The sequence below is a fragment of the Eulemur rufifrons genome, chromosome 2 (genome assembly GCF_041146395.1).
Source record: "Eulemur rufifrons isolate Redbay chromosome 2, OSU_ERuf_1, whole genome shotgun sequence".
NCBI lineage: Eukaryota > Metazoa > Chordata > Mammalia > Primates > Lemuridae > Eulemur > Eulemur rufifrons.
In genome coordinates, this window is record NC_090984.1 from 102,660,849 (window position 1) to 102,687,613 (window position 26,765).

General features: G+C 52.0%; 1 protein-coding gene across 3 annotated transcripts in view; it reads left to right on the forward strand.

Annotated features, from left to right (window-relative positions):
* Positions 1-26,765, forward strand: part of ESRRB (estrogen related receptor beta) — a 102,201-nt gene that overhangs the window by 33,725 nt on the left and 41,711 nt on the right. The window contains exon 2 of one of the 3 annotated variants that reach the window (XM_069465147.1): positions 16,282-16,691. In XM_069465147.1, the coding sequence (XP_069321248.1) occupies positions 16,282-16,691 (410 nt within the window). Of the gene's footprint in view, positions 1-16,281; positions 16,692-26,765 lie in introns of those variants that run through there. The other 2 variants (XM_069465148.1, XM_069465149.1) reach the window with 2 other exon arrangements.

Sequence of the window (26,765 nt, forward strand, 5' to 3'; positions counted from 1 at the left end):
GGGCTGACTGGGATGAGACATGAAGTGCTCATCAACTTGGGCTTCCTTTCCGGCTTCGCTGGTGTGTGGGCACCTGGTGGAACGAGGAGGAGGAACGCAGGAGCCAGGGCTGTGAAAGGCCAGAGTGAGGATGGTAGGGAGGGCGTGACAGCCTTGCATGAGGCAGATATTTTGTGATGCTTTTGAGGATAGCGTCCTAATTTGATCCTCACCACGACTCCATGAGGTAGCGAAATGGGTCATCAGAGGCTCCGAGAAGGTCAAGAACCAGCTGAAGGTCATGGAGGAAGGAAGGACAGAGCCAGGACTTGAACGTGGGCCGTGAGACCCGGTGCTCCTTCCCGGCGAGGCTGACCAGAGCTGGCCGGCAGGGGGGCGGGCGGTCCTGGGGTGGACGCTGTCGGGGAAGCCCTGCGCCCTGCAGCCTGCGATGGAGGGTCTGTCTCGTGGGGCAGCAGGGCTGGGGTTTGGCCAGGCAGACACACGGGGGCGGAAGGCTAGGGGGTTATGGATTGCCAGTCTTTACACGTCATATTGATCTCAGGCCATTTATTACAGCGAGCGTTTTAATTTGTAATGTGGGTTTTTTTTCCTTTAGGTAATTTCATTTTTAACCCTTGAGTTACCTGTGAGACCAGCATGAGCACATGAGCAAAAGGCTGATTGGCATCAGCTTCCCAGGTAAATCTTAGGACCGGCCAGTGCCCAGCCTCCCTCCAGCTGTCTTCCCTCCTGTTCCGTTAGTCTCAGGCCCCTCCGGCAGATGACTGAGGCTGCCTCTCTTTTCTAGAAAAGGTACTACAATGAGACCAGACAAGCCAAGTGACTGTCTCAAACACACACAGCCTCAGAGCTGGAGCAGACGCCATATCCAGTAGTCTCTGGGCTCCTTCTACCAGGCATCATGAGTACTCAGAAGACATTAGTGCCCTTTATTATATTTTATTTTCAAAAAATTCTTATTTTATTTATTTATTTATTTATTTATTTTGAGACAGGGTCTCGCTTTGTTGCCCAGGCTAGAGCGCAGTGGCACCATCATAGCTCACTGCAATCTCAATCTCCTGGGCTCAAGCGATCCTCCTGCCTCAGCCTCCCAAAGTGCTAGGATTACAGATGTGAACCACCGTGCTGGCTATATTTTAAAATCTGAAATTTAAATTACAAAACTGTGATTCCACTCTTGATGGGGGACCTAGGGGGCCACAGTTCTAAGTGCGAGAGCTGATAGGTCTTGTCCTAGAGGGAGGGTGTGTGTGTGTGTCTGAGAGATAAAGAGAGATAGAGAGAGAGATGGGGGTGGGGAACACATTAGGTCTGTACGACAGAGGACAAAGCAATTTTGGCACTTAGGCCAAACAGCCAAAATTTACCCCCAATTCAACCAAGACACACAGAAGTTTGGAGGATGAGCAGCCCTTTGCAAAAAGCCCCCCCCCCCCCCCGGGGCCTGGGGCCGCCATACCCTTGCTATTGGGGGTTCCCGTTTCATCCACCTTGAACTTTCTAAATTCAGGGCTCGAAGGCCATCCCCACCCCCTCCCAGCTGAGCACATGGGTGACGGTGCCCTGGCGATTCCTCTGGCTCTAAGTGACGTCTCTTCTGCCCGTTCCCCTGTCACTAAGGCGTGCCCAGGTTTTCATATCTCCGAAGAGCCAAGTGTCTCCCTGAGCAGTCTAAGCGGTTGCCCGCTTGCTGCTGGTCTCTGGGGCTGGGCTTGGGACACCAGTCCCAGTACTCGGGCGGTCCTGAGAAGAGTCTGCCTGGGCCTGCCATCCTCAGTTTCCCGCTGACCGCAGCCTCGGCCCCTCCCCCCACCCTGGACCCACCAGGATGAGGACAGAGGCCATTTCTCTTCTGCCCACCTTTAAAGGCCAGTGTGGCCAGGGTAGGGAAGAAGGAACCCCGTTTGGAGCCACCACACTCCTCCAGAGACAGTTCGCCCCAGAGTGGCTGAGCCCCTGGACCCTGGCATCAGGAAGGATTAGCGTTCAAGCCTCTGCCCTTCCATGGACCACAGAAGCTGTGTGGCCAAGTGACTCGACGCCTGTGGGCCTCGATTGGTTTTCCCCTCTGTAAAATAGGGTGGAAAACTCAGAGTTATCTGAGGAGCAAATGAACTTACATGTGTAAAAGCACTTTGCACACAGTAACTGCTCAAAAAGAAAGGAGATTCAGTGTTATTATTCCATTAAGTCATACAGCAGCATTCGTGTCTCTTTTATTCTTCCAAAGAGCTTGCGTGTCTGTTTTCTCATTGTGTCCTTACGACAACGCCATGGAGTAGGGTAGTTTTTCTTGGATCTGGTTTACCAGTGCAGGGGCTAAGATGCAGTGAAGTGTGATGACATGCCCAGGGCCACTCAACAGAGCAGTGGGGGCACTGAGGCCTGACCCTTGGGTCCCAGGAGGGCCCTGGCTAGGTTAGGGGTGTCCCAGTGTGGCTCACCTGGCAGGCATGACAGCAGTTTGTCTCTCCGCCTCTGCCCCTCCCTCCCCTTCCCAGGAGCAGCTGTCTCCCCAGGTACCCTGACTTCCCCAGGAGGGAGGGCCTCCTTGGGTGTCTACAGGGGGTGACTCCACCTCCCCAGCCAGTGGCAGGGCTCCATGCCATTGCCAGCAGCATCTTGGCAGATGAAGGTTGCATCAGTGAGCAGTAATTGAAATGCAAAATAACATTTTGATCGAGCCAGCAGGCTGTTTATTTATCAGATCAATAGTCAAAATGCCCCATCTGGAGAAGCCAGTGTGATAAGTGACAGAATTGCCAAGGGCAACCCTGGTGACTCCAACCCCTCCCCCAGTGGCCCAAATTGGGGGCAGGGAACATGGAACCTGGGAGTGACCCCCACCTCTGCTTCTCCTTTCCAAAGTGTGGACACACACACCCCTTGCTTCATTTTCTTCTTATACTCAGTTTACATGGAGACTGAGCTCTGTGTTGTCAGGGGCTGCCCGTGCTGTGGCTGACGGCACCTGTACCCCAGAGAGCTGAGATAATAACGGCTGACGTTTATTGAGCACTTACTATGTGCAAGTGCTGCTGTTGATGTTTTATATCTATTGTGTCATTTAATCCTCAGCACAATTCTATGAGGTAAGTGTTTTGTAGCACCCATTTTGCAGATGAGGAAAGCGAGGCCTGGAGAGGTTCAGCAGCTGGTTGCACAGTCAGTGACAAAGCCAGCCTTCAAATCCAGGTGATCTGGGCCAGACCCTGCGTGCACAGGTCTTGTCAGTCCTCTCTCTCAAGGGCAGGGGACAGCGGACTGTTTCACTCACGTGGTGGGGTTCTGGCTCTGATGTCAGCCTTCTCCCAACCCTGCTTCCCACAGGTTTTCACAAATTGCATTGGTTTTGTGTTAAAATATATTTTCTAGCATTTTGAAACCAGATGTCTCAATGAGTGGCTCTCAGCCTCTTGCCTCTCTAAGTTGCCTGCCCAACACATTACATGGTTTTGGGTGCTTTTGAAAAACAGGTAAAACCAGGAAGTAAGAAGAATGCATACATCCTTTGTGAAGTCCTTAAACCAGGATTATCAGAATGTGATTAGAACTGATTGCAAGTTGGACCCTTTAGCTATTCTCGTGGGGACTTTCGTTGGACCCCAGGTCGCCGTGGGTTCTGCCCCCTGGGTGGCTGGCTCCCTTCTCAGACGCAGGTCCTGTCCTGCGACTCAGCTGTGACTGTCACGTCCCCAGGGGTGCAGGCCTCGGGGACTGTGTAATGTTGGTTTGAAGGGGCTCCTCACATCCCACCCAACTCTCAGACCTTATTCATTTGTGCATTCAACAGATATTTACTGAGCACCTACTGTGTACCTGCTAGGATTCTAGACACCAGAGTAGAGCAGAAAACAGACAAGGCCCCTGCCCTCGTGTGTGGGGTGTGGGGAGGGCAAAGACTGGTGTGGGAACGTGAGCAGTATAGTCAGGAAATAGCCAGGGGCCGGTGTGGCTGGGGTGGAGTGACCACAGGTGAGTGGGCAGGAGACAGAGTGACACAGGTGTTGGGGCCAGATCTCGGAGGCCGTCCGAGCTGCAGTAAGGACCCCTGGCTGCTTTGAACAAACGAGTGTTGTGACTTATTCCCCTTCGTGTTGTAACTTACTATGGCACTTTCTGGTAGTGTGACCCCTGCCAAGACATTTAACCCCTCTGGGCCTCAGTTTCCTCATCTGCAAAACGGGGAAATGATAGTACCCACCACAAGTTGTTGCAAGAAATCAATGACTTGATGACATAATGTCCCTGCCTAGCACGGAGTCAGCCCTCCGGAAGTGGGCACTACTGTCGTCATTACAGGGATCAGAACAGGGTTCCCAGTTGGCTGCAGTGGCAGGTCCCTGCCTGTCCACCTGAGTTAAGATGTCTCTTTGTCACCTGCGCAGGCTGCCTATTAACACAAAGACTGCAAACTTGAGTCCAGATGAGAAGTGGATGCTGGGAGTCCTGAGCTTCCTATGTCATGCCTGCCGTGCACAAGGCCACATAAAAAGGGCCACTGCCATGCCCAGACAGTGGGTGTAAGTAATGTCCCCCTCACTGGGTCTGCACACTGTGGGGCAGCAGTGAGGCCCAGCAACTGCACACACAAGAGACTCAGATGTGTGATCACACAGGGGCAGAGCGGAGGTCAGCACTGTGAGCCTAGCTCCTTAAACGCGGATTCCACCCTAGGTTGTATAAACAGAAGTATAGTGTCTGGGATGAGGGAGGTGTCAGTACGGCTCTGCTCTACACGGTCAGAACTCACCTGGGGAGCTGTGCTCAGCTCTGATGTTCCTCTTTAAGAGGAGCAGACAGAGCAGATAGGCTAGGAGGTCTGCCCAGAAAGTATCCAGCCATTGTTAATATAAAGACAACGGTTTGCGTGACGTCAGTGTAACCTGGCAGCCAAGGCGAGTGGACTGTACTGCGCATGCGTGAACAATGACGCCTTCACTGTACTAGTCAGTGGGGCACCGGTCGCCTCTGAGTGAGCGAGCACGTGTGCTGCGTGGTGGTCGCATTCAAAATGACTGAGTAGAGCAACGATTGTTTCTGCATCCAATTTTACGTTAAGCTTGAACATTTCTTCGCGGAAACTATTCGAATGATTCAGGTTTCCAGGGTCGATGCAATGAGTGCAGCGCAAATAAAAGTGTGGCACGACCGCTTGAAAGACAGTCGAGACTGCTGACAGTGACCCACGTTCTGGAAGGCCTGCAACAGGCAGAACACCCGAGAATGTTGACCGTGTACGGTTAGGGTAAGAGACACTGGGAGAACCGTGTGAGGTCCCAAGGTGCCCACTTTGAAGGGGACTGAGGCGTCATTGTCCTATGAACAATGTTTCTTATATCTTGTATCTTCTTCAACAAATGTCTCTATTTTCCATATTACATGGCTGGATACTTTCCAGACAGACCTTTATTCTCAGAAGTCCGGGGATGCCGACTCCAGCGAGGAGGGCTCGCCAGGGGGCAGGAAGCTGCCTGCAGCACCCGAGAGGGCTGCCTGTAGGCGGGCGTCAGACCTGTTCTATAGCTTCTGAGAATTACAGTTATATAAACTATAACTGGAAGCTCAGAGGGAAGAAATATTTTTATTCTTCACAAATAACTTTTTTGTAAAAACAATCTGAACGGTCTAAAGATGTAAACAGCCGCCTCCAGAACTAGTGCTCTCCCCGTCACTGGGCCCCTTACAAGGCAGACACCACTTGGCTGGGATGCAGTGAAAGAGGCTAACGCATCCATGAACGTAGACTAGGGCCCTTTGAAGTCCTGGCCTGCTCAAGTGCCTCCCCTGCACAGCCCCCTCTCTCTCTTCTTCAGGCCTCTACTTAGATGTCACCTCCTCCGAGAAGCCTTCTCTGACCAGCTATCCAGAGGCTTGCCCAGCCCCCCATGCTCTCCCCTGCTCATTCTTCACAGTGCTCGTCACTAACTGAACTTATACCATTTGGTCACTTACCTGTCTTATTACTTAGGATGGGCAGTGGTAGCTGTGATTCCATATAAGCCCAGGGACCCAGTGGCTTAGCACAGCAGAAACTGACCATGCCCACACAGCATTCTGGTGAGGGTGTTTGCAGGCAGCCTTTTACAAGGTGATTCAACGCCTGGGCTCCCTCCAACTTGTGGCTCTGCCGTCCCGAGGGCCGTGGAGTCTCCTGTATCCCCTGCCTATAGCCTGCATGTGGGCCAAGAGCGGGAGAGTGGAAGAGGAAGGAGGAGGGGAGAGCAGGGGAGGAGAGAAGTCTGTGGGAGATTTTTAGGGGCCAGATGAGGGTGTGGCTTATATCACTTTGTCCACATTCCACTGGTGGAGACCCAGTCACACGGCCACAGCTAGCTGCAAGGCTGACCGGAAATGTAGTCTTTGGGTGTCTAGCAAGAAAATGAAATAGCTTTTGGTGAACTCATAACAGTGTCAGCTACACTTATTTATCATAGTTCACTGAATCTATGGTATCATCTATTGTAAGAGATAGCATTTTTTTTATTTTGGGGACTGCTAATTAAACTGCAACATGCTGTCAATTTCAGAGGCATTCTGATTGCCAGGATGGTAAAATGTGGAAAATGGTACAGCTTTGAGTCCATGCAATATGGCATGCCTCTCCTTGAGGGCAGGGACCCGTCCACCTTGTCACCAACACATCCCCAGGGCTGGAATAGAGTCTAGCACACAGTAGATACTCAAAAGATAGTAGCTGAGTGAGGGAAGGAATGAAAGGGATAGTGCGAGAGCTACTCTTCGGGTGAGTGTCAGAAACGCCCCTGTGTGAGCTGCAGGGGGAGGCCAGCTCTCAAAGCCACTATGCTGTTGGGTCATTCTCTAGCCCTTGATCCCAGAGGGGAGGAAGAGAAAGAAAGAATTAGGAAAATATTCCTGGCCGGATGCAGTGGCTCATGCCCGTAATCCCAGCACTTTGGGAGACCAAGGCAGGAGGATCACTTGAGCTCAGGATTTCCAGAAAATTATTCCTGAGGAAGCCACATAAATTCAAGCCATCTCAAGAAACGTGCCAGGGTAGCAGTGTGGCCGTGAAGGGTGTCAGGTGGGCTGCTTTCTACGTCAGCTCATCCCCCTGGGCAGGTCACAAGCTCACTGCGTCTCTGACCCCCTGACCATCGGTGAGTCAGGCCAGGCTTGCTGGCCCAAGCAGAGATGTTGCGGGGCTTGGGAGCAACTGCCGACAGCAGCCAAGGCTCCCAGGACTCTGCCTCTGACTGCTGCTCCCCTTGGCCACCAGCTTCGATACTCTTCTCTCACTGCACGTTGGCAGAAGGATGACCTCACTCAACTCCTGAGCAGTCCATCTTACTGCTTCTGTCCCTGGAGAGGCAACCCTGGCACCGTAAATCTCACGGGAGAGACTTATTGGTCCAGCCTGGGTGAGGAGCCCACCCCTGGGTCTGTCAGTGGGGCAGGAACGTCTATAAGGTGGATGTCTATAAGAGGTGGATGGTGGATGTCCATAAGAGGTGGATGGATGGTGGATGTCCATAAGAATATGGCAATTCCTGCAGGAGCCCTGTGTGTACATGCGAGGGGTGGTGGGGAAGAGGTTAGTGCTGGGCAGTCAGTTCTAGTAGTGCCTGAAAACGGAGCCCTGGAGAGGGACTTTCTCAGTGCAAGTAGCAGACATGCAAACGCATGATTAAATGGGTGAATGGGTGGAACACGGATGGATGAGAGGAAGACAGTCTTTCTTGCTGTACGATTGAACTTTTTAGAAAGTATAAATGCAAGCCGTCGCCTCACTACCAAATGGGGATGCTAGAAACAACTGCTAATATTTATTAAGTGCTTACCGTATGCCAGACACTGTTCGAACCTCTTTTCTGTAGTAACTCGCTAATTCTCAAGAACACCCTACCAGCTGAGTACTCATCCTCATTTTACAGATAAGGAAACTGAGGCACCTAGAGCTTTAAAAACCCAGTTCTAAACGGGCAGAACTGGGCTTCAAACCCAGGCAGTCCAGTTGTAGTCACTGAGCTGTACAGCCCAGCACCACAGCCACTGTGAGGTTGGCATGCCGCGTAGAATCTGCTGAGTCTCCCTGGGGACAGTAGGTGGGATGTTTACGCCACATCACTGCTAATACACGGTGAAAAGAAGCACAGATTCAAGAAGAGTTAAGATAAATTTACAGATGTCAGAGCTCCAATCTCTAATGAAAGAGGTGTGTTTGGGGGCATATTCCAATTTTTGATGCTGTCCTTCCCCAAACAGAGCCCAGAGCACCGGCTTTGCTGTCCGGGGATCCAGGGCAGCCACTCGGCATCCAGTCGTCTCTTCCTGCGTTGGCAGAAACTCTTTCTTCTTGTGATGGATGCAGCCTGGAAAATCATGGATAAAAAGTCCTGATTGAAAGGCACTAATTACCCATCATTATTTTCCATGCCGTAATTTGTGCGGAACGAGATTTCAATCAGTTGTCTGGGATCAGCCTGGTTTTGACTAATCTTTCTAACGACAAGATGCTTAATTACAGATTTTTGCCTGCGCTCCAGCACATGCAGAGGGAGGCCAGCTCTCAAAGCCACTGCGCTGTTGGGTCATTCTGCAGCCCTGGGTCCCAGAGGGCCCCCAAGGGGAGAAAGGGAAAGTAAAGCGTCAGGAAAATATTCCTGGCCAGGTGTGGTGGCTCACGCCTGTGATCCCAGCACTTTGGGAGACCAAGGCAGGAAGATCGCTTGAGGCCAGCAGTTCCAGGAAAATATTCCTCAGGAGGCCAAATAAAATCGAGCCATCTCAAGAGAGGTGCTATGGTAGCAGTGTGGCCACGGAGGATGTCACGTGGGCTGGGCTGCTTTCTACGTCAGCTCATCCCCCTGGGCAGGTCACCAGCTCATTGTGTCTCTAGACCCCCACCAGCCCCCCAGCCACCCCCAACCAGCCTGGTGCTCTCGTTAGTAACTTTGAGTAAGTCATTAATTTCTCATGGCTCCAGTTCCCTCACCTGAAAGTCACCAGGGTAGGCAGCACTTGGCGTCAGTGACTCCAGCTGTGCTGAGGTATGTGTCCAGAAAAAATGTTATCTATCGTTGAAAGTTGAAAGATACACACATGCGAGATTTCAATCCCACAGGAGTGGTAAAAATAGCATCTGTTAATAAAATAGGCAATTCAGACGACTCAGGGGGAAGGTCAACTTGAATTGATGAGCTATCTGAGTTTAAGAAAAAAATATATATATCAAAGTAACAAACCTCAGTGCGCAGAATTGGATTCATCGTTATCCTTGGTTTGTAACACTTATCACTGGCCTGCCCTCGCTCCTCCCTTCCTTCCTTCCTTCCTTCCTTCCTTCCTTCCTTCCTCCCTCCCTCCCACGTAGTAAGTGCCATGAATCCATGCCCAGCAGGAAAGCTGGGACCCTGACAATAATTCATGTCTAACCACATGGCCCTCCCTATCCCTCTCCCCTGTTCAAGGCATTCTACATTCTTTAATACAGTTTCTAAAGGAAGTTGAGCTGTGTTACTTCCAGGTGCCCGAGGGGCTGATTCGTAACTAATAAAGTCTTGCTGGAGGGTCTGAGGATCTGCTTTAATGAATAGCTCCAACGGCCCCTGGTTAGCAAATTAATTATTGAAATGTACATAAGAGTCTCTCAAGTGTTCAGAAGCCATTTTTCTTCTATAGAGTGGATTCCCATTTCAGGCTTGTTTATCCTATTAATTTGCCTCGCCAACCCCTTTTCCTCCCGGTATGTGGCAAGTTCCTTGCAGAATTATCTTCAATTCTAAATCTGGGGAGCTTAGATGAGGGAAGAGGTTTGCTGGGTTTAACCACAGGCCTGCCAGCTGCTGGACTTTCTGGAAGAGGTTTCTTGGAAGAATCACAGCATCAGGCAACATCCACTGAGTGCTTGCTGGGGACCAGCACTATCCTAAACATTTGCCTTCAGTACCCATGTTTACGCAGAACACCCCCATAAAGGAGGTACTGTGGTTGAGCCCATTTTACAGATGAGAACCCTGAGGTCCAGAGAGAGTGACCTGGTTACTCACAGTCAGCAGTAAATTGTGGTAGAACTGGCACATCTGACACTGGTGTGTGCAGGCTCTGAGCCATTAAGGGGGGCTTGTTCCTGCTCTCAAGTGCAGGGCCCAGGAGGGAGCCCCAGAGGGCTCTGGGACAGTCCTTCTGCACCACCCAGACTCTCGGGTACGGTGGGTAAACTCCACCCCTCAGAGGAAAGCAAGCCAGGACCTGGGCTAATCAGGCCAGTCCATTCCTCTGTCCTTCCGGAAGCTTCTGTCCTGCCACCTGACCACCAACAGGCCACCTTGAGAGGGACAGATCCCTGGGCTATGATTATCTCCTGCTGGTACCCCTAATTTCTCTTCCCCTGCCAGAGGTCTGAGACAAAATAGTTTAACAATTTGGATTTCATTCAGTACTTTTGAGATTCTATTGGTCCCGTGTTAGGAAAATCCTCAACCCACTTTGTTGTCCGGAAGAGCGATGTCCAGGGGAAGGGAGAGCCCCCAGTAAGCCCTGGGGGTCAGACCGCCCTGGCCGCTGAGCAGGCTGGAGGCAGAGCAGTGCGGCAGGGGCGGCCGTGTTTCATCATCCCGGGGTGAAGCCGAGGCCAGGGCTGCTCTGCTGAGCTCCAGTTCGGAGACGGATCAAAGGGACATGATGCCTCGAGGGGCTTCGACCACTGACTGTTGCTCTTGCAAAGGCTGCGGAGATGGGCGTCTGTCCCCTCCCCATGAAGAGTCAATAGGCATCGATCCGGCTGGGAACTGGGTCCCAGCCACCCACGGATGATGGGCTCCACGTGACTCGCTCCTCCCCAGAGCACGAGTGTCAGCTGCCTCCCGCCTAACCCTGAGGCGGTGCAGTGCCTGGACACCAGCTCAGCCCCCACCCACGGCCACCTCTGAAACCGTACGTGCCAGATTCTCAGGCCTAGACGCAACCTGCCAGCCTCCCCGTATCCTCACTCCTTCCTCCTGCTGGACCTCAGCCTCCACCTCCTGGGAACCTCCACTCTGGCTGCCTCTCCGTTGCCTCCTGAGTCCGCCCTTTCTGACATCACTGCCCTCTCTCCAGGGCCAGCGAGTTCATTCTTCCCAGCCTGCAGCTCCACCCCTTGTCCACCCCCTTCCATGGCACTTCTAAGTCAGTGTTGGCCCCAGCAGGACATTTGCAATGTCTGGAGAAGGTTTGGGTTGACATGTTGCAGGGGTGGCGCTACTGGCCATTTAGTGGGTAGAGGCCAGGGACACTCCTGAGCACCCTACAGCGCACAGGACAGGCTCCACGACAGAGAATGACCTGGCCCCAAATGCCAGCATTGCCGAGGCTGAGGGACCCAGATCTAAGGTGCTGGGGGAGACTGGGCCCACCCTGCAGTGTTGCCCTGCGGAGTGAGCTAAGGGGCCTGGAGAATTTTTGTGGCCTTGATTTTCGCTCTCTCCCTCCTGCACAACTACTCTTGCAACCTGTTTCCCTTTCCTTGTCCACCTGGCCCCTGGCCCTCAGCCTTCACCGCTGCACCTCCAGCTGCACAGGGTCCCTGCAGGCTGAGTGGAGGCGAGGTGGGTGGGTTTGGTGGGTGAAGAAGGCCTCATGCAGTGGCCCCTCTGCCACCTAAAACTTCCCATCTGCGCAGCCAACCCTGCTCTTAACTCCTCAGCTAATTTCTCCACCTGCTTTCCAGATTCCTTTCAAATTCCTACCAGGTCGTCACTGCATCCTTCTTCCAGTGGCACTCAGATGGGACGCCCGTGAGAATCACAACTGGGGCATCAAAACCAAAAACAAACAAAACGCCTCCCGCAGGTTTCTGGGCCCCGTCTGCAGAGGTGCGTGTTCAGCTGTGACTGCGGAGGGCTCGGGTCCAGGAAGCCGCCTGTCCCACGAGCACCTCGGCTGACTTTGATGAAGGCTGAACGACAGTCTGAGAAAAGCCCACGCTGGCCTTTCCTACCTGCAGCCTTTCCATCCAGGTTCTGCTCTTCGCCACCATCAGCACTTAGCCCTGAGTAACGATGAGTCATCATTGTGTGCTTTGAGGAGAGAAGGGGCGTGATGGGTAATGACACCGAGGGAATAGGGCAGGACCGGGATTGCCCGCGGCCAGCTGGGACGTACGGATACCTAATTTTCAATTACCTTAAATTCCTCCCATTCTCATGTCACCTGTTCCTCCAAGAAGCCCAAAATTAGTACCAAGAATATCAACAAGGACACTCCCTCTCCGTGCCCACAGCCCCCAGTTCAGGAGGGCGTGCCGTCAGGTGTGCGGCCTGGAGGTGTGCGGGAAGGCAGCACTCCCCCGCCACACCCCCGCCCCTCCCCTGCCCTTCAAGGCCCAACTTCTCGGAAGAATCGAGCATTCACCACCCCCTCCAGGCGAAAGGTGCCAGCCACCTCCAGACTGCTAGGTGCCGGCACGCCTTCCCCTCCTCCCTTCACCTGGCCTCGTGGCTGGGTCGGACCTGCTGCCCACCCCTTCTAGATGGCTCTGCTCATCGCATTTCTGTGACGCGCTCCCTTTTTACTCTTCTCCCACTCCTCTGGGCATATCTTCTCTGTTCTCTCCTTGCCCTTCTTTCCCTCCACCTTTCTTTAAATTTTTGCTTTTCAATGAATGAACACATCATGTCCTGCAGGCCGAGGACAGATGGGGAAGTGGGCAGGCTTCCTGGAGCGCCCGGCCTCTTCGGCAACTTTCCTTTCCCTGCCTGGTGCACCAGGAACCAGGCAGCCCCGAAAGGCCCTGTGCCTCTCTCTCTGCTTCCGGTCTCTAGTCTTACCTTGTATGGATGGAGAGATGACAATGAGGCGCTTTGGAGCTCTTGGTGGCAGTCAGACATTGTTAGCATTTTTGGGGGCTGTAAAGATGAGATCTCTGCCCGAGGCAGCTCTTCCCCAGGCCTGGGCATGGAGAGGCAGAGTGCGGGGAGGCCAGGAGCTCAGACTCACAGTCGGACCAAAGCAGATAGCCGCATGCAGCTGGGGCTCCATGGATGGCCACTAGTGTCCCCAGCCTCTGGGCAGAGGGGGTGCCAGGCAGCTCCTGAGAGTGAGAAAATCAAGCTGAGGCACCTGGAAGGAACGTTCAGCACAGAATGAAGCTGTGGCCTCCTGCGAGTCCATACGGTCTGCAAATACGAATGAATGAAGACCAGAGGGGAGTGGCAGGGCTGCCCTGCCAGCGCAGTGCCCCTCTCTGGGCGCGGCCCTTTCTGGCACGCCGTGCACCTGTGTTTGTTAGGTCTCTGTCGTTCCTACCAGAGTGTGCATTTCTTGAGGTCCTGGGCTGTGCCTGTCACATTCCCGTTACCTGGCCTGCCCTTGGCACGTGGTAAGTGCCCAAAGTGCACATTGATTGTCCCTAGAAAAGGCATTCCTGGCCGGGCGCGGTGGCTCACGCCTGTAATCCTAGCACTCTGGGAGGCCGAGGCGGGCAGCTCGTTTGAGCTCAGGAGTTCGAGACCAGCCTGAGCAAGAGCGAGACCCCGTCTCTACTAAAAAATAGAAAGAAATTAACTGGACAACTAAAAACATATATAGAAAAAATTGGTCGGGCATGGTGGCGCGTGCCTGTAGTCCCAGCTACTCGGTAGGCGGAGCCAGAAGGATCGCTTGAGCCCAGGAGTCTGAGGTTGCTGTGAGCTAGGCTGACACCACGGCACTCACTCTAGCCTGGGCAACAGAGTGAGACTCTGTCTCAAAAAAAAAAAAAAAAAAAAGAAAGAAAAGAAAAGGCATTCAGGGGAGGGGAGCACAATAATGGTCCTGGGAATGAGAAATCTGAAGGAATGAAATTGTTAGACGCCCCTCTCCCCTGGGACTCAGGCCCTAAAACAGCAGCCAGCTTCCCATGCCAACCCGCACTGGGGCCAGGGCTGGGTTTGCTTCCTTTCTGGCCCTGAAGTCCCCAACCAGGGCTTGGAGCGGGGGCCCAGACACTGCAGGATGCTCCGTGCCCCTCCGAATCAAGAAGGAGGGGGGCAGGAGGGGAAACCAAGGCTTGGGGACAAAGCTGCTGCCCGCCCTGGTGTCCTTCAGGGCTGTCTGAGCCGGGAGGCTGGGGTAACACGGTTGGGAAGGCTGCGGCCTGCTCTCTGCTGGGAGTGGCTGCGGGCTGTCCACCTGCTCCTCCAGGGCAGATGCCTCTTGTACGTCTGGGGGCAGATCTGAAGCAGGTGGCATAGAATACGTGCCCACTAAATAGTAGCTACTGTAATTACTGTTTATATCAAGTGTATCTCCCAAGATCTCTGGAGCCCTCCGGAGTCCGGGGAAAGGTTGGGGGTGAACGGCCTGAAATCTGGGAGCTGGTTTGCCCAGCGGGGCTTTCCACAATGGGCCTGGGGTGTTCCCATGGACAGAACCTAAAGCAGCCACTGGGAGAGCAGGAGGGATGGACGGGTTGGCTGTGGGCAGCTCTTCCACCTGCCCCGGAAGGGCAGCTGGGGAGGAACCCAAAGGCGCACATGTGTCTGCTCAGTTAGAGTTTCCTCCAGATGACGTCCTGCCAGGCCGGTGGCACCTCCAGGGACTCACCACTGGTAGCTGGAGGGGAGCCCAGGGAGATGACCAGCCAGAGATGTAAAAGGGCCCCAAGGAGACCCTCAACTAGGGGACTTGGGGCTAATGGGAGAGGTGTCTCAGAGGACTTGGGAACATTCCATTTGGAGCAGAAGAGACCCAGGAACCTCTATCTTCACACACTGCATTCCAGGAGATTGTAAACTTCTTGAGAGTAGAAGCTTTAGGTGTATCTTTTATCTTTGTGTCCGCAGCTCCCAGCTCATGGTTAGACTGTCTATGGGGCCGTGAGTTCCCCATCTCTGGCCATGCTCAAGGCCCTGTCTCTGGCCGGGAGGATGGGCCAGCCCCTCAGGAGGTGCATCAACTATGAAACCATGAGTGGGACGGGGGACAGGGAGGCCTCTCCCCACCATAAAGTCGCACAGACACACTTTGTGGCATCAGTGTGTGGCCAAGGATTGCAATGTGGGGGTGGACTTTGTGGGTGTGATAAGGGGGAGTCATCTCTCCATTAATGGGGCTGTCCTGCCGACCTCTCCACCCTCTGCTCCTCTCCAAGACCCTTCCCTCTCTCCTTTCATCTGCTCTCAGGCATCAGCCTCGGCCCCCTCTATCTCTACAGTGGAGGCTCAGGGAGTGAGGCAACCGTCACCAGACCAGACGAATGGACCCAGGCCACTGGACTCAGATCCCAGTGCTGGGTTTCCCTGAACACACACTTTGATCTCCCAGGTGTGAGCTCAGCTGTCTTTCTTGTCCAGGCTGAGAGAGGGACAGGTCCCCTCCGTTCATCTTGGGAGCTGGAGTATGGAGGGTCACACCCTCCTCGGCTTCCTCCCCACCTGGGTGGAGGCGCTTTGGTCACAGGAAACATTCTATTATCCCACACCGTGATCCTGCCTATGGGTAATACTCCTCCACTTCATGTGTGGGCAGGGAGGCTTGGAGATTGAGAAACTTAAGGTTAGAAACAGCTGGAGAACGTTCTAGGTCAGGGTTGGAAGGCTCCCTGGAGCTTTCTGATGGAGGAACAGTCTCTGGGGGGACGGGTGGGCTGGGTGGAAGCTGGCCTGCCCAGGTGCCAGGAAGGGAAGGGAGAGGGGGTTTGGGAGCTACTTTCTGGACGTGCCTTCTGTTACCAAGCCAGGACCAGTGGCGAAACCCAGAGGGCAGCCAGTTTGGCTGGGATCTTTGCCACAAGCTGCCCTCCTGCCCTGGTCACATGACCAGGCACCACTGGTCCCACTCTCGGTGATGGCAGGGTACAGAGGGAAGCTCCGAACTTGGGCTTACCTGATGCCCCGTGGAGCCACCATCATGGGCCCAGGACTCCGTGAAATGGGTGATCAGGTCATTGTACTTAGGGTGCCTGGCCAGGGCTTGGCAGCCAGGACTGTTACGTTGTAGCCACCGAGCATTACTGTTATGCAGAAAGGTTGGCCAAACATTTTGGCCCAATAGTTCCCATCTTGTGTCACTCTGAAGCCAGCAATTTGCAAAGCTTTGGGGTGCCTAATCTGAAGCTTATTGATTAAAACATAGTTTTTTGAGGACTCAGAAGGTTCTGGGGGTAATGCTAGTAACTTGCTCCAGGCTGTGCTGAGTGGAGACAACTTGATCTTCTGCGCCATCATTTTATCTCTCCAAGGCCTTAGCATAGAGCCCCTCCTAGCTGCCCCGCCCCCGGGCCACACCCGCCCGGCCACGCCTGCCACGCCCCCACACCTCTCCCCGGGCTGACTTCCCGATCTGTGTCCACAGGCTGCTGAACAGGATGTCCGCAGACGACCGGCACCTGGGCTCCAGCTGCGGCTCCTTCATCAAGACTGAGCCTTCCAGCCCGTCCTCGGGCATTGATGCCCTCAGCCACCACAGCCCCAGCGGCTCATCTGACGCCAGCGGTGGCTTTGGCCTGGCCCTGGGCACCCACGCCAACGGTCTGGACTCGCCGCCCATGTTCGCGGGCGCTGGGCTGGGAGGCACCCCGTGCCGCAAGAGCTACGAGGACTGTGCCGGCAGCATCATGGAGGACTCGGCCATCAAGTGCGAGTACATGCTCAACGCCATCCCCAAGCGCCTGTGCCTCGTGTGCGGGGACATTGCCTCTGGCTACCACTACGGCGTGGCCTCCTGCGAGGCCTGCAAGGCCTTCTTCAAGAGGACCATCCAAGGTGCGTGCTGCGCAGCATGGGGCCTGGGCAAGGGGTGGGGGGCTGGCGCCCGGCCTGTGGGTCCAGCAGGAGACCCAGGGATTCTGGGGCCTGCCAGGTCTGGGTGTCATTGGATCAGGGCGTCTGAAGGGCCCCTTCTCTATGGCTCAGGGTTTCCCACAAGGACTCCCACAGCAAGACTGTTGTTGAAATGACATGCCCCCAGTACAGCACCCCAGAATATACACACGAATGCCAAGCCCTGGGTGCCTGTCACCTGTATGGGGTATACTGTCAAATGTATGCCCCTCAGAAAGGTTATTTTCTGGGGGAAAAAATAGCATCATTTGCCCTGTGATTCCAGACTTACTGAAATAAAAGGGTCCCTACAGTGTTTTTGTCTGATTGAATTGTACCACTAAGATGTGAATGATTTTCTCATTGTTAAAGACTCAGGCCTGCCCAAGTCAGGACAGGAACTCACCCTGTCTGGATCCCAGTTTGACCTATCTTTTAAATCTTTTTTCTTTCTTTCTCTCTTTGTCACCCTGGCTATCGTGCAGTGGCATCATCCAAGCTCCCTGCAGTCTCAAATTCCTGGGCTCAAGTGATCCTCCTGCCTCAGCCTCCTGAGTAGCTGGGACAGGCGTGAGCTACCATGCCTGGCTAATTTTTTCTATGTTTAGCAAAGACAGTGTTTCACCCTTGCTCAGGCTGGTCTCGAACTCCTGACCTCAAGTGATCCTCCTGCCTTGGGCTCCCATAGTGCTAGGATTATAGGCGTGAACCATCGCGTCTGGCCTTCTTTTTTTTAAAGACAGGATCTCACTCTGTTGCCCAGGCTGGAGTGCAGTGGCGTGATCATAGCTCAGCCTTGAACTCCTGGGTTCTAGCTATCCTCCTGCCTCAGCCTCCTGTAGTTGGGACTGTAGGCGTGTGCAGCACCGCACCCTTAAGCCTTTTTTCAAAGCATTTGCTTATCAGCTGAGTCACATTCCAATGGCTATGGGGGTGACAGCTTCTATCTGTGGGTACTGGAGTGACTCTCTGATAACTGAGCACAAGAGCCCTGGTGGGTCCCTCTATAAAGTCACCCGGAGGTAAACTAGGGATCATGGTTCATCTGCCCTCCTGGGGCCGCTGTCATGTTCGCGGCAGAGAGAGGCTCGTTGCGTGCAACATCTGTGATTCTGACTGTGGCAGGCCCTGTGCAGAGCACTTGCTTTCATTCAGTCAAGCATCTGTTGAGCATCCACTATGCACCAGGCATAGCTCTGGGTGCTGGTGACAGGATAGACAAAATCCCTGCGTATGCAGGTAACGGAGACAAGCTGATGCCATCCCACTGGGACAGAAGCTGCAAACCAGCCTGGAGAAAGGCCAGGGGACACCTGTCCTGCTCCAGGATCAGATCCCTCCTCCAGGTCCCTGCCTGCCTGGCTGTCCCTGGGGTGTTCTCCCCCCACCTCCCAGGCTGAGCTTCCCTGGGATGATTCTGTTTATTCATTCAACAAATATTTATTTGTTTAAATTTCTTCAGATGACAATCTATTCATTAAACCAATTGAGGGCATTAGGATTGGACATGTTCCCAATTCTACATATTAGTTGGGATGGTGCGGTGGGTTGGCTGACCACCAGGGCTCCCGGGCCAGATAGTTACCTTATTATAGCTGAGCCTTGGGCATGCTGCCTCAGTTTCTCTCTGGGCTGCAGTTTCTTAGTCTGTAAAATGAGATCTTGTTCCTACCTCACACAGAGCTGTTAAAAAGCTTAAGTGAGTTATTATATATAAAGCACTTAGAATATTGCCTGGCACCAGCAAGTGCTAAATAAATGCTTGCCATTATTATTTTCACTTTAACAATGTTGAGACATATTATTACTAAAATAATAGACATATGCTTTAATTTATAGAACAAGCTTTTGTAATCTACACATATTTAAATAAAACAGTACAATCCTTATTTTGATCTAACAGGATTTAGATTATTTGAGCTATTTTAAGATTATTTGAGCTATTTTAGTTTTAAATATTTATTTTTTTAAATGAACCCTTAAAAACTAAACATGGTAAAAATTAAAAGAGTAGAACAAGTTTTCCTAAAACTCCAGACCTTAATTCTCTTACCTATCCTAGAAGAAGCCTTTAACCAACTTTGTCCAGCAAATATTCCCTTCTGTATCAGGCCCCGTGCTAGCCCCCAGGACATGCAAATAAATGCATCTTGGCCCTGCCAGCTCTACCCCCTGAGTCCGGGGAAGGCACGGGGGTCTCTACATTTGAAGAGCGCTGCATGGTGATTGTGTCTCTTGCCTCAGCCAGGTATGAGAACCGCCTGTCTGATGGTTTTCACAGAAATCATTGGATATTTGATAAACATGAAATGTTTAAACCAATTTAAGTTACTGAGATAAGGTCTTTCTTTCTTCCTTTTTTTTTTTTTTTCTTGAGACAGAGTCTCACTCTGTTGCCCCAGCATCTTCATAGCTCACAGCAACCTCAAACTCTTGGGTTCAAGCTATATCCTCCTGTCTCAGCCTCCTGAGTAGCTGGGACTGTAGGTGCACACCACCATGCCCGGCTAATTTTTTCTGATTTTTGTAGAGATGTGGTCTCCTCTTGCTCAGTCTGGTCTAGACCTCCTGACCTCAGGCGATCTTCCTGTCTCCGCCTCCCAGAGTGCAGAGGTCGGAGTGTGTGTACTCCCAGAGCATAGGCATGAGCCACCACGCCCGGCCCGTTTTTCTATTTAAATTGGAAAGTAGTCTTGGAAAGTAGTCTTGGTGAAATTGTCATTATTTTAGACTCTTTGAAGTCAGTTTTTGGAAAAATTGCTTTTAGAAGACAATCCCGTTTTCTTGTCTCCATGTCCTTCCGTGGGCTGGAGAGTTCTGTATCAGCAGAGGCTGCTGTGTGTAAACTCAGAAGCCCCACTGACAGAGCCCAGGTGGCTGAGAATGTCCTCGCCAAGGCAGGAGTCTACACGAAAGATCTGTAAACAGTCTTAACTATCGGCTACCGTGAATAGGATAATAATCTCTTCAAAGAAGTCAAAAAACAAACAGCAGCATTTGTGCAGTAGGAACTGAACCGCTCCTGCCTCCTCCTCACAAGGGGACTTTCGAGTTTATACCTAGAAAGACGTTGATACCCAGAACAGGGAAAAGTAAACTCTGACAGATTACTCTGGTTGTTATATTAACTCTTTGGTTTTATTCTAACAAAGATTTAGATTTTGTTGTCTCTGAACGTAATAATGGTAGAAAACGTGGAAAAATAGGAAAAGTATAAAGAGGAGAAAAATAACCTATACTTGGACAACCACACGAACAAACTAAGAACTGAGGGAGCGTTTATTGAGTCCCTGCTCTGAGTGAGGTACAGAGAAGAAACAGGAGCGAAGGGGACATAGGTCCCGTCCCAGGAAGCTGGACTCGAACGCTTGGTGCCCGTGAGTCTGTAGGCCCAGCGGTGCGCTCAAGCCAGGGCAGCCTCCTCAGCACCTGCCCGGCTGTGGAGGGTATTCAGGCCAGTTTTTCCAAGTCCAATAACGTGGGCAGAGGAATTGAGTCATGGAATGATCCATTCACCAGTAAAGGCTTGGGAAGCTCTGAAAATCCTGCTCGCTCACACCTTGCCTCCTCCTTAGATCAGTCGCTTCTATCTGCTCGATCCTCTTGTTATCGATCATGGGAAGAAATTTTACAGAAACAAAGATGTCGTGATAGACTTAGGGAGAAAGCCCTAGGACAGGCATGTCCACGAATACTTATATTACATACTCACTGCTCACCTGCGCTCAGCGCAAGTCATGTGGGGGTGGGAGGGGACGGTGGGCAAACCAGAGCCTGCAGGCTGGCCACCTGGTTCTGTAAATCAAGGTTTGTTGTAACACGGACACGCCTGTTTGTTTACATGCCATCTGTGGCTGCTGTGGCATTACAACAGCCGGGCAATAGCTGCAGTGAAGACCCGGTCCTTTGCCCACCAGGGTCGTGCTCCTCTGCACGACAGCGCCGAACGGGGCAGATTCAGTCCCCGGGCTCTCCGCGGCTTATAATCAACCCCTCATAGTGCCTGTTAAGCGTTTATTCCAACTTTGCCCAATTGCATGCTATGAAAGGGAGTTTGTTGTCAGTGCTGGGGGCTGTGAGACACCGAGAGTAGATGAGCCTAGAGATTGAGAAAGGCACCTTCCTAAAGGGACAGAATGGCTCCAAGGCAGAGATAGACCTCAACCTGATTGAATTTACTAGCACATCAAAAAGAAAAATAAAAGTGCCCAACAAGGATTGGCCAGCCCTGGAGGCATACAGAAAGAAGCCTTAGGCAAAGGCACTACTCCCAGGAAAAGGGAGTCTGAGCCTAGGGACAGCCTGATGTCCATTAAACATTTTGTTCTCCTGATTAATACCTTTCGGACTGTGGTCTGGTTCCCCCAAAGGTCTTCTGCCAGGAGTGAACTTGCTGGTTAGGCAGACAGCTCAGTTTCTCCTCGTGTCCGAGCTCTCCCGGTGCTGCTTCCCCGCGCTCCTGAATTTGGGCAGTCGGAGTCTGCCCCTGCGAGGCGGAGCCCGATTGTGTGGCTGGCACAGTCAGGCTCTGGGGCTCAGGGCTGCGTGCCAGAGTCGGGGCTGTGACACTAACCTCGCAGTAATGAAAACCTTTGTAATGAGTACGGAAGCAACGAGGCGGCCTTTGGGGGAGCCATCTGGGGGGCCTTTTCCAAGTCCTAGACCTTGACCTTGTCTCCCTGTCTCTCCCTCTCAGCAGCGACTCTGCCCCCGTTTTATTGAGAAGTTAGAAGCCCTGGGTGGGGAACTCCCTCAGCTTGTTGCCACCAAACATACCCGCTCTCTCCGGTATCTGCAGTTGCTCTCATCCTCTGAGTCCACAGCTGTTTCTTGCTGCCTGCTCACCTCTGGAAGAGATGTCTCCTACCCAGGCTTTGAATCCTAGCTCCTCCCTTCATCCCATCATCTCCTCACCTTTGTCCTCCCCTTCCGCTTTCTGCAGTCTTCTTCCTTCTTTCCTTCCTTCCATCAGCACCCAAACACCGCTAGCATCCCCACTCTTAAAAAAAAATATCCCCTCAACCTTCAGCTTCCTGGGTCCCCTCCTTTTCCTCCGCCCGGTTCTTACCCACCTTCTGTGCCCAGCTTCTTCCTCTCATGCCCACGGCTTCCATTTGTCTGAAATCAGGACGAACCCTAATTCCGTGACTCCTGCGCTCAGCCTCCTCCCCCAGCTCCATGGCTTTCCCACCTGATGACCATTTCCACGTGAATGTCCCACACACCCCAGACTCTCTGAGTCCTAAATGGAACCAGTGTCTCTCCCATCAGACATTTTTCCTTGTGTCCCCAGTTCCCTGCCTGCCTCACCCCTCCACGTTCAAGCTGACACCTGGGTCTCACGCTTAGCTCTGCTTCCTGCCCCAGTACCCACCTTCCACCCCAACCCCACATCCCAGCAGCCGGCCCTGTTCATTCTCCCTCCTCCGTGTCCCTTGAGCCACAGCTTGTCTCCTGTCCCCCTGCTGCAGCCCGGGCCACCACTGTCCCCACCACCTGGTCTCCCGGCTGGCAGACTCACACCCCTTCCCAGTCTGAGACCTGTCTGAACACACGGCTGACCGTGCCTCTCTTCCGCCTTGCGTGTGGGTGGACGCGCCCGGGATGGCCCACAGCCCGTGCCGCTCTCCCTTGCATGCTGGGGTTCAGCCTCACTGCTCTATTTTCCAGCTCCCAGAATTTGTCACATGCACTCACTTTCTAGATTTTGTACACTCTTCTCTCTGCTCCCTTTTCTCCCACCCTCCAGCCTCTACTTTGGTCTGCTGGGTCTCCGGTGAGCTGGCATTTCCCCCAGGAGGCCTCCTCTCATGGGACGTAGGTGGGACCCCTCCCGATGCCCCTCCCCTCACACCACCTGTCACACTGCGGTTCTTGCCATTACCTGTCCGATGCCCCAAGCAGACTGTAAGCTCCTAAGGCACAGGGTTCCATTTACCCAGATTCTCACTTAACCCTATGTCCTCTCATGGTCCCTGGCATATAGAAAGTTCTCAGTGTGTCTGGATACAGGGCGACTCTCACTCTGTGACCACCCCCCCTTCCTGGCTTTCCTCAAACTAAAGAAGTTCGGCCAGTTTGCAAATGTAAAGTTTTAGGGATCTAGATAAAATAATCAAATGTCTGCTTATAATAATGTATTAATTTTACTTATACTTACCTATTTTAAATCATATTATGTAAAATAGTATATTTTTAAAAAATTGTTTTTCTACTGGTTGTGTGAAGGCTTATCAAATTTTTCATGTGAATCTTTGATACTAATGTCTTTGCCTTCCTTCTCTCAAGCCGCTTTTTGAGTCATTTAAGCAGTGTTTCAGAGCGACTGCTTCCACTCTCGTCTTCGTTACTTGAGATTTCATGAGTATGTCTGCGCTACCATCCCCCAAATTTTATTTTAAGCCCTAAGTACACTTCCTAGACCATTAGGAGAGTCCTTTTCTGTTTGTGCGGATTTACAATCATGACTTCCACAATGCATCAGGTACTATACTGCTTTTGACACTCAGCATTTGTCATTGTGAGATTATATTCCTGGGAATAACTAAATTTGTGTTAAATTGCTTTAGTCCCTTTGTTATTGATTCACTCGGGTGGCTAGCAGTTATTATCGAGGTCTTCTTAGGGCCATGTGTCCTCCCAGATGGTAGTTTGGGGTTCACTGTAAAGTGGTTGACCTAGTAACACTTCTAGTATGAGACCTTACAAAGACTCAAATCGTAAGCAACTTCCTCTTTCCTAAAGGACAACATTAGAGAAAACTCCTGCCCTTACACCTGAGCTTGTGAAGTAGCTGTTCGGTTCTTTGGTGAATCTCTATTGAGCACCAACCGTTGTGCCGGGAGCTGGGCGTACAGCGATGGCCCCACCCTACTGGGCCTGCGTTCTAGGGAAAAGCGGCCCATGAATATGATAAGGAAAGCGGCCCAGGACAGCCTGAGACAGGTGCTATGAAGGAGAAGAAGCAATGACGACTCCAGAGAGTGACTGAGAGAGGGGGTCTAACTTGGACGGAGGATTAGGGAAGGCTGTGCTAATCAGGTGACTTTCAAAGTAAGTTGAAGCCCATGAAGGAATCCCGGGACCAGCATTCCAGGCAGAGGACACAGTGAGCGTGTCTGGGTAGAAGGGAGGGCCAGTGCAGCTAGTGTGCGTGAGAGGAGAAGGGGAGGTGGCGGCTAGAGAGGGTGGGCAAAGTCTTGGGGCCATGGTGAGTGCCCCACTTGGGCTTTTTCTAGGTGGAGTGGAAACCATTGACTGACACGTGATACGTGGGTGTGCGGGGTAAAGCCAGTCTGCACCCCTCCCTGAGTTCCCAGGGCAGGTGGCCGACTTCCCACAGGTCACTGGGAGACCCTTCCAGCGACTCTGGATCTATGACTTAAGAGGAGGAGGGGCAAGAGAGAAAGAGGCCTGGCACAGTGCTTCCCCTGTTCACCTGGGACGCAGATGCAGGCTTGGAAGGGAGCTCCCCGAGGAGAGGGGTAGGGGGATGATTGATGGGTTATTCCACCTTGGACCGCCTCCACGCCTTTTGTCCTGGAGAATGCAGCTGGCAGATCCCTGGAGATAGGAGACAGTGGTGCAGAGACAAAACCCTGGAGTGGGCAGGACTCAAGAGCCGGGTGCTGGTCCCAGCCCAGGGACTTGCCAGCCTGCTGACCTTGGGCAGGGACTTAGGCCCTCTGGCCTCAGTTTCCTCGTTTATATAAAAAGAGCAGATTAACCCCACAAACCATTAGCTCTCTGCCGGGCACTGGGGGAATGACAGGAAGAGCAAATCCCAATTCCTCCTTTTGGAGACACGGCCAGGATGCAAATCAGAACGTGGCCAGCGTGTGACTGAGACGACACAGTCCACAGGAGTTTCATGCTTTCTGGAGGGCAGGGAGGGCTTCCCAGAGGAAGAGACACTTATGCCGGAATGGAAGGTGACCTTGGCAGCAAGAACAAGCGCCCAGAGGAGCTGAGTGTGGGGGTTCAGTGGCAGATGACGCGCTAAGGGACAGCAAGTAAGGAGTCATATTTAAGAATGGGGTGCTATTTAACCTGGCTCAGAATCTCACCTTTACAATTTCTTAGTTGTATCTCCTTGGGCAAGGGACAGATTTTCTGAGCCTTCATTCCTAATCAGTAAAATGGGGCTAATAAGTAGTTCTGCCCCTAGAGTGTTACTGAAGAAATTAAATGAGACTTGCATGTATGTAACTTAGTGGCTGGCATGTGCTACCCACAAAATAAGAAGGAATTGTTTTATTTATGCCTGGCAACAGGAAGCCATTGAAGGTTTTTGAGTGGGAATTACTCAGATCTCCTTTTAGGAAGATAAAGATAAAGATAGGCAATGATGGGAATGGTAGTCTGGAAGCCGGAAGGCCCAGGGGCAGGCAGAGCAGTCAGGAATTTTGTAACAGTCCAGGTAAGGGGCATCCAAACCAAGACCAAGGCAGAAGGGTTCAAAGGAGAGGCTTTAGGAGCTTTCAAAAGTGGATTCAGTATTAAAAGTATAGCACCTATTGGGTACAATGGACACTATTACGGTGATGAGCATAGCAGAAGCCCTGATTTGAGCGTTATACAAGATCTGCATGTAACAAAAACACTGGTACCCCCTTCATTACTGTTTTGAAATTAAAAAAAAAAAAAGTATAGTGGACACTGAAGGGAGGAGGACTTGTAGATTTCTAATTTAGGCTACTAGGGAGATGGCACAGCCATGCGGGGGGAACAATCCCAGAAGGAAGAATTTTGTTGGTGGGGGTTGGAGTGGGGAGAAGAAGCATGAGACAAAGGATGAGGTTTGGGGCATGTTGAGTGTGATCAATTTGCAGAGACCCTGGGAGTTGGAAATTGCAGGCCAGAACCCAGGAGTGGAATCTTGAGTGGGATTTTTGAGCCTAGTGAGATCTTCTAGGGCTATGGTTCTCAAAGTGTGCCCCCCCGGGCTGGCAGCAAAGGGTGACACCTGGGAGCTTGTTAGAAATGCACGTGTCAGGGGGGTGGGGCCCAGCAATCTGATTTCACTGGCTCTTCAGGTGAGCTTGATGCAAGCTCAAATGTGAGAACAGGTGTTCTAGAGAAAGCTCCTCAGAAGGAGAGGGAAGGCGGGCAGGGGAGGAGGGACCCTGGTGAGCAGAAGCCGCGTAGAAGGAGCCGTGAAAGGAGACTCAGAAGTGTTATATTTCATCAGTTCTGACGCGCACGTTTTCCCCAGGTATTAACATCTCTGAACTGGGCTGCATGTCACAGTTACCATCAACCAGGTAATGGCTGTATGGTGGTTGTCACAGTCCTCACTGCACATCACAATGTGCAAAGAGGGGCCAGTGGCCTGAGACAATGACGAACACTTTCTTAAGGAACAACATTGTCAACTCTCTTGTTAGTAGAGAGGACGATTCTGTGGAAAAACATGAAAATGATGACTTTGATGAAAAATGATTTGGAAGAGTCCGACTCTGAGAAGTTTTGGCACTGTCTTAACCAATTCATTTTTCTTGTATTTTTCTTGTGTGCGTAAGAATGCTGTGGGATCAAATCTATAAACAAATCTGAAAGAGCTTTTAATAAGAAAAAATGAAAATGCTAGTGGCAAGGAAGCTCGGTCGTAGTTTAATTGGCAGATTCTTTTTTTCTTTCTGGCGGTACATAAAATAATGGTGCGTCTTAGAGTTGATGAAATACACGTGGAAATGGCCAGGGCTGTTGCAAGAGGCCCTGCAGAGAGAAGGGAGATGAAATCTAACAAATTAGCCCATTTGAAGAGGGTGGTGATGGATGTCTGCTGCTTTAGGGAGGACCAGGAAGGGAAGGACCAAGAGGAGACAATTGCGTTTGGCAACTGGGAAGTCGCTGTTGTGGAATTCTAGGATTCTCTGGGTGGGGAGTTCTTGTTTTCAATTCATTTGCATTCGTTATCCATTCAACAGATATTTATCAGGTGCCAGGCTCCTACTTGAGATGCAAAAATGAAAGACCAGCAACCATCTCCATCCCCAGTAAGCACGCAGTTCAGAA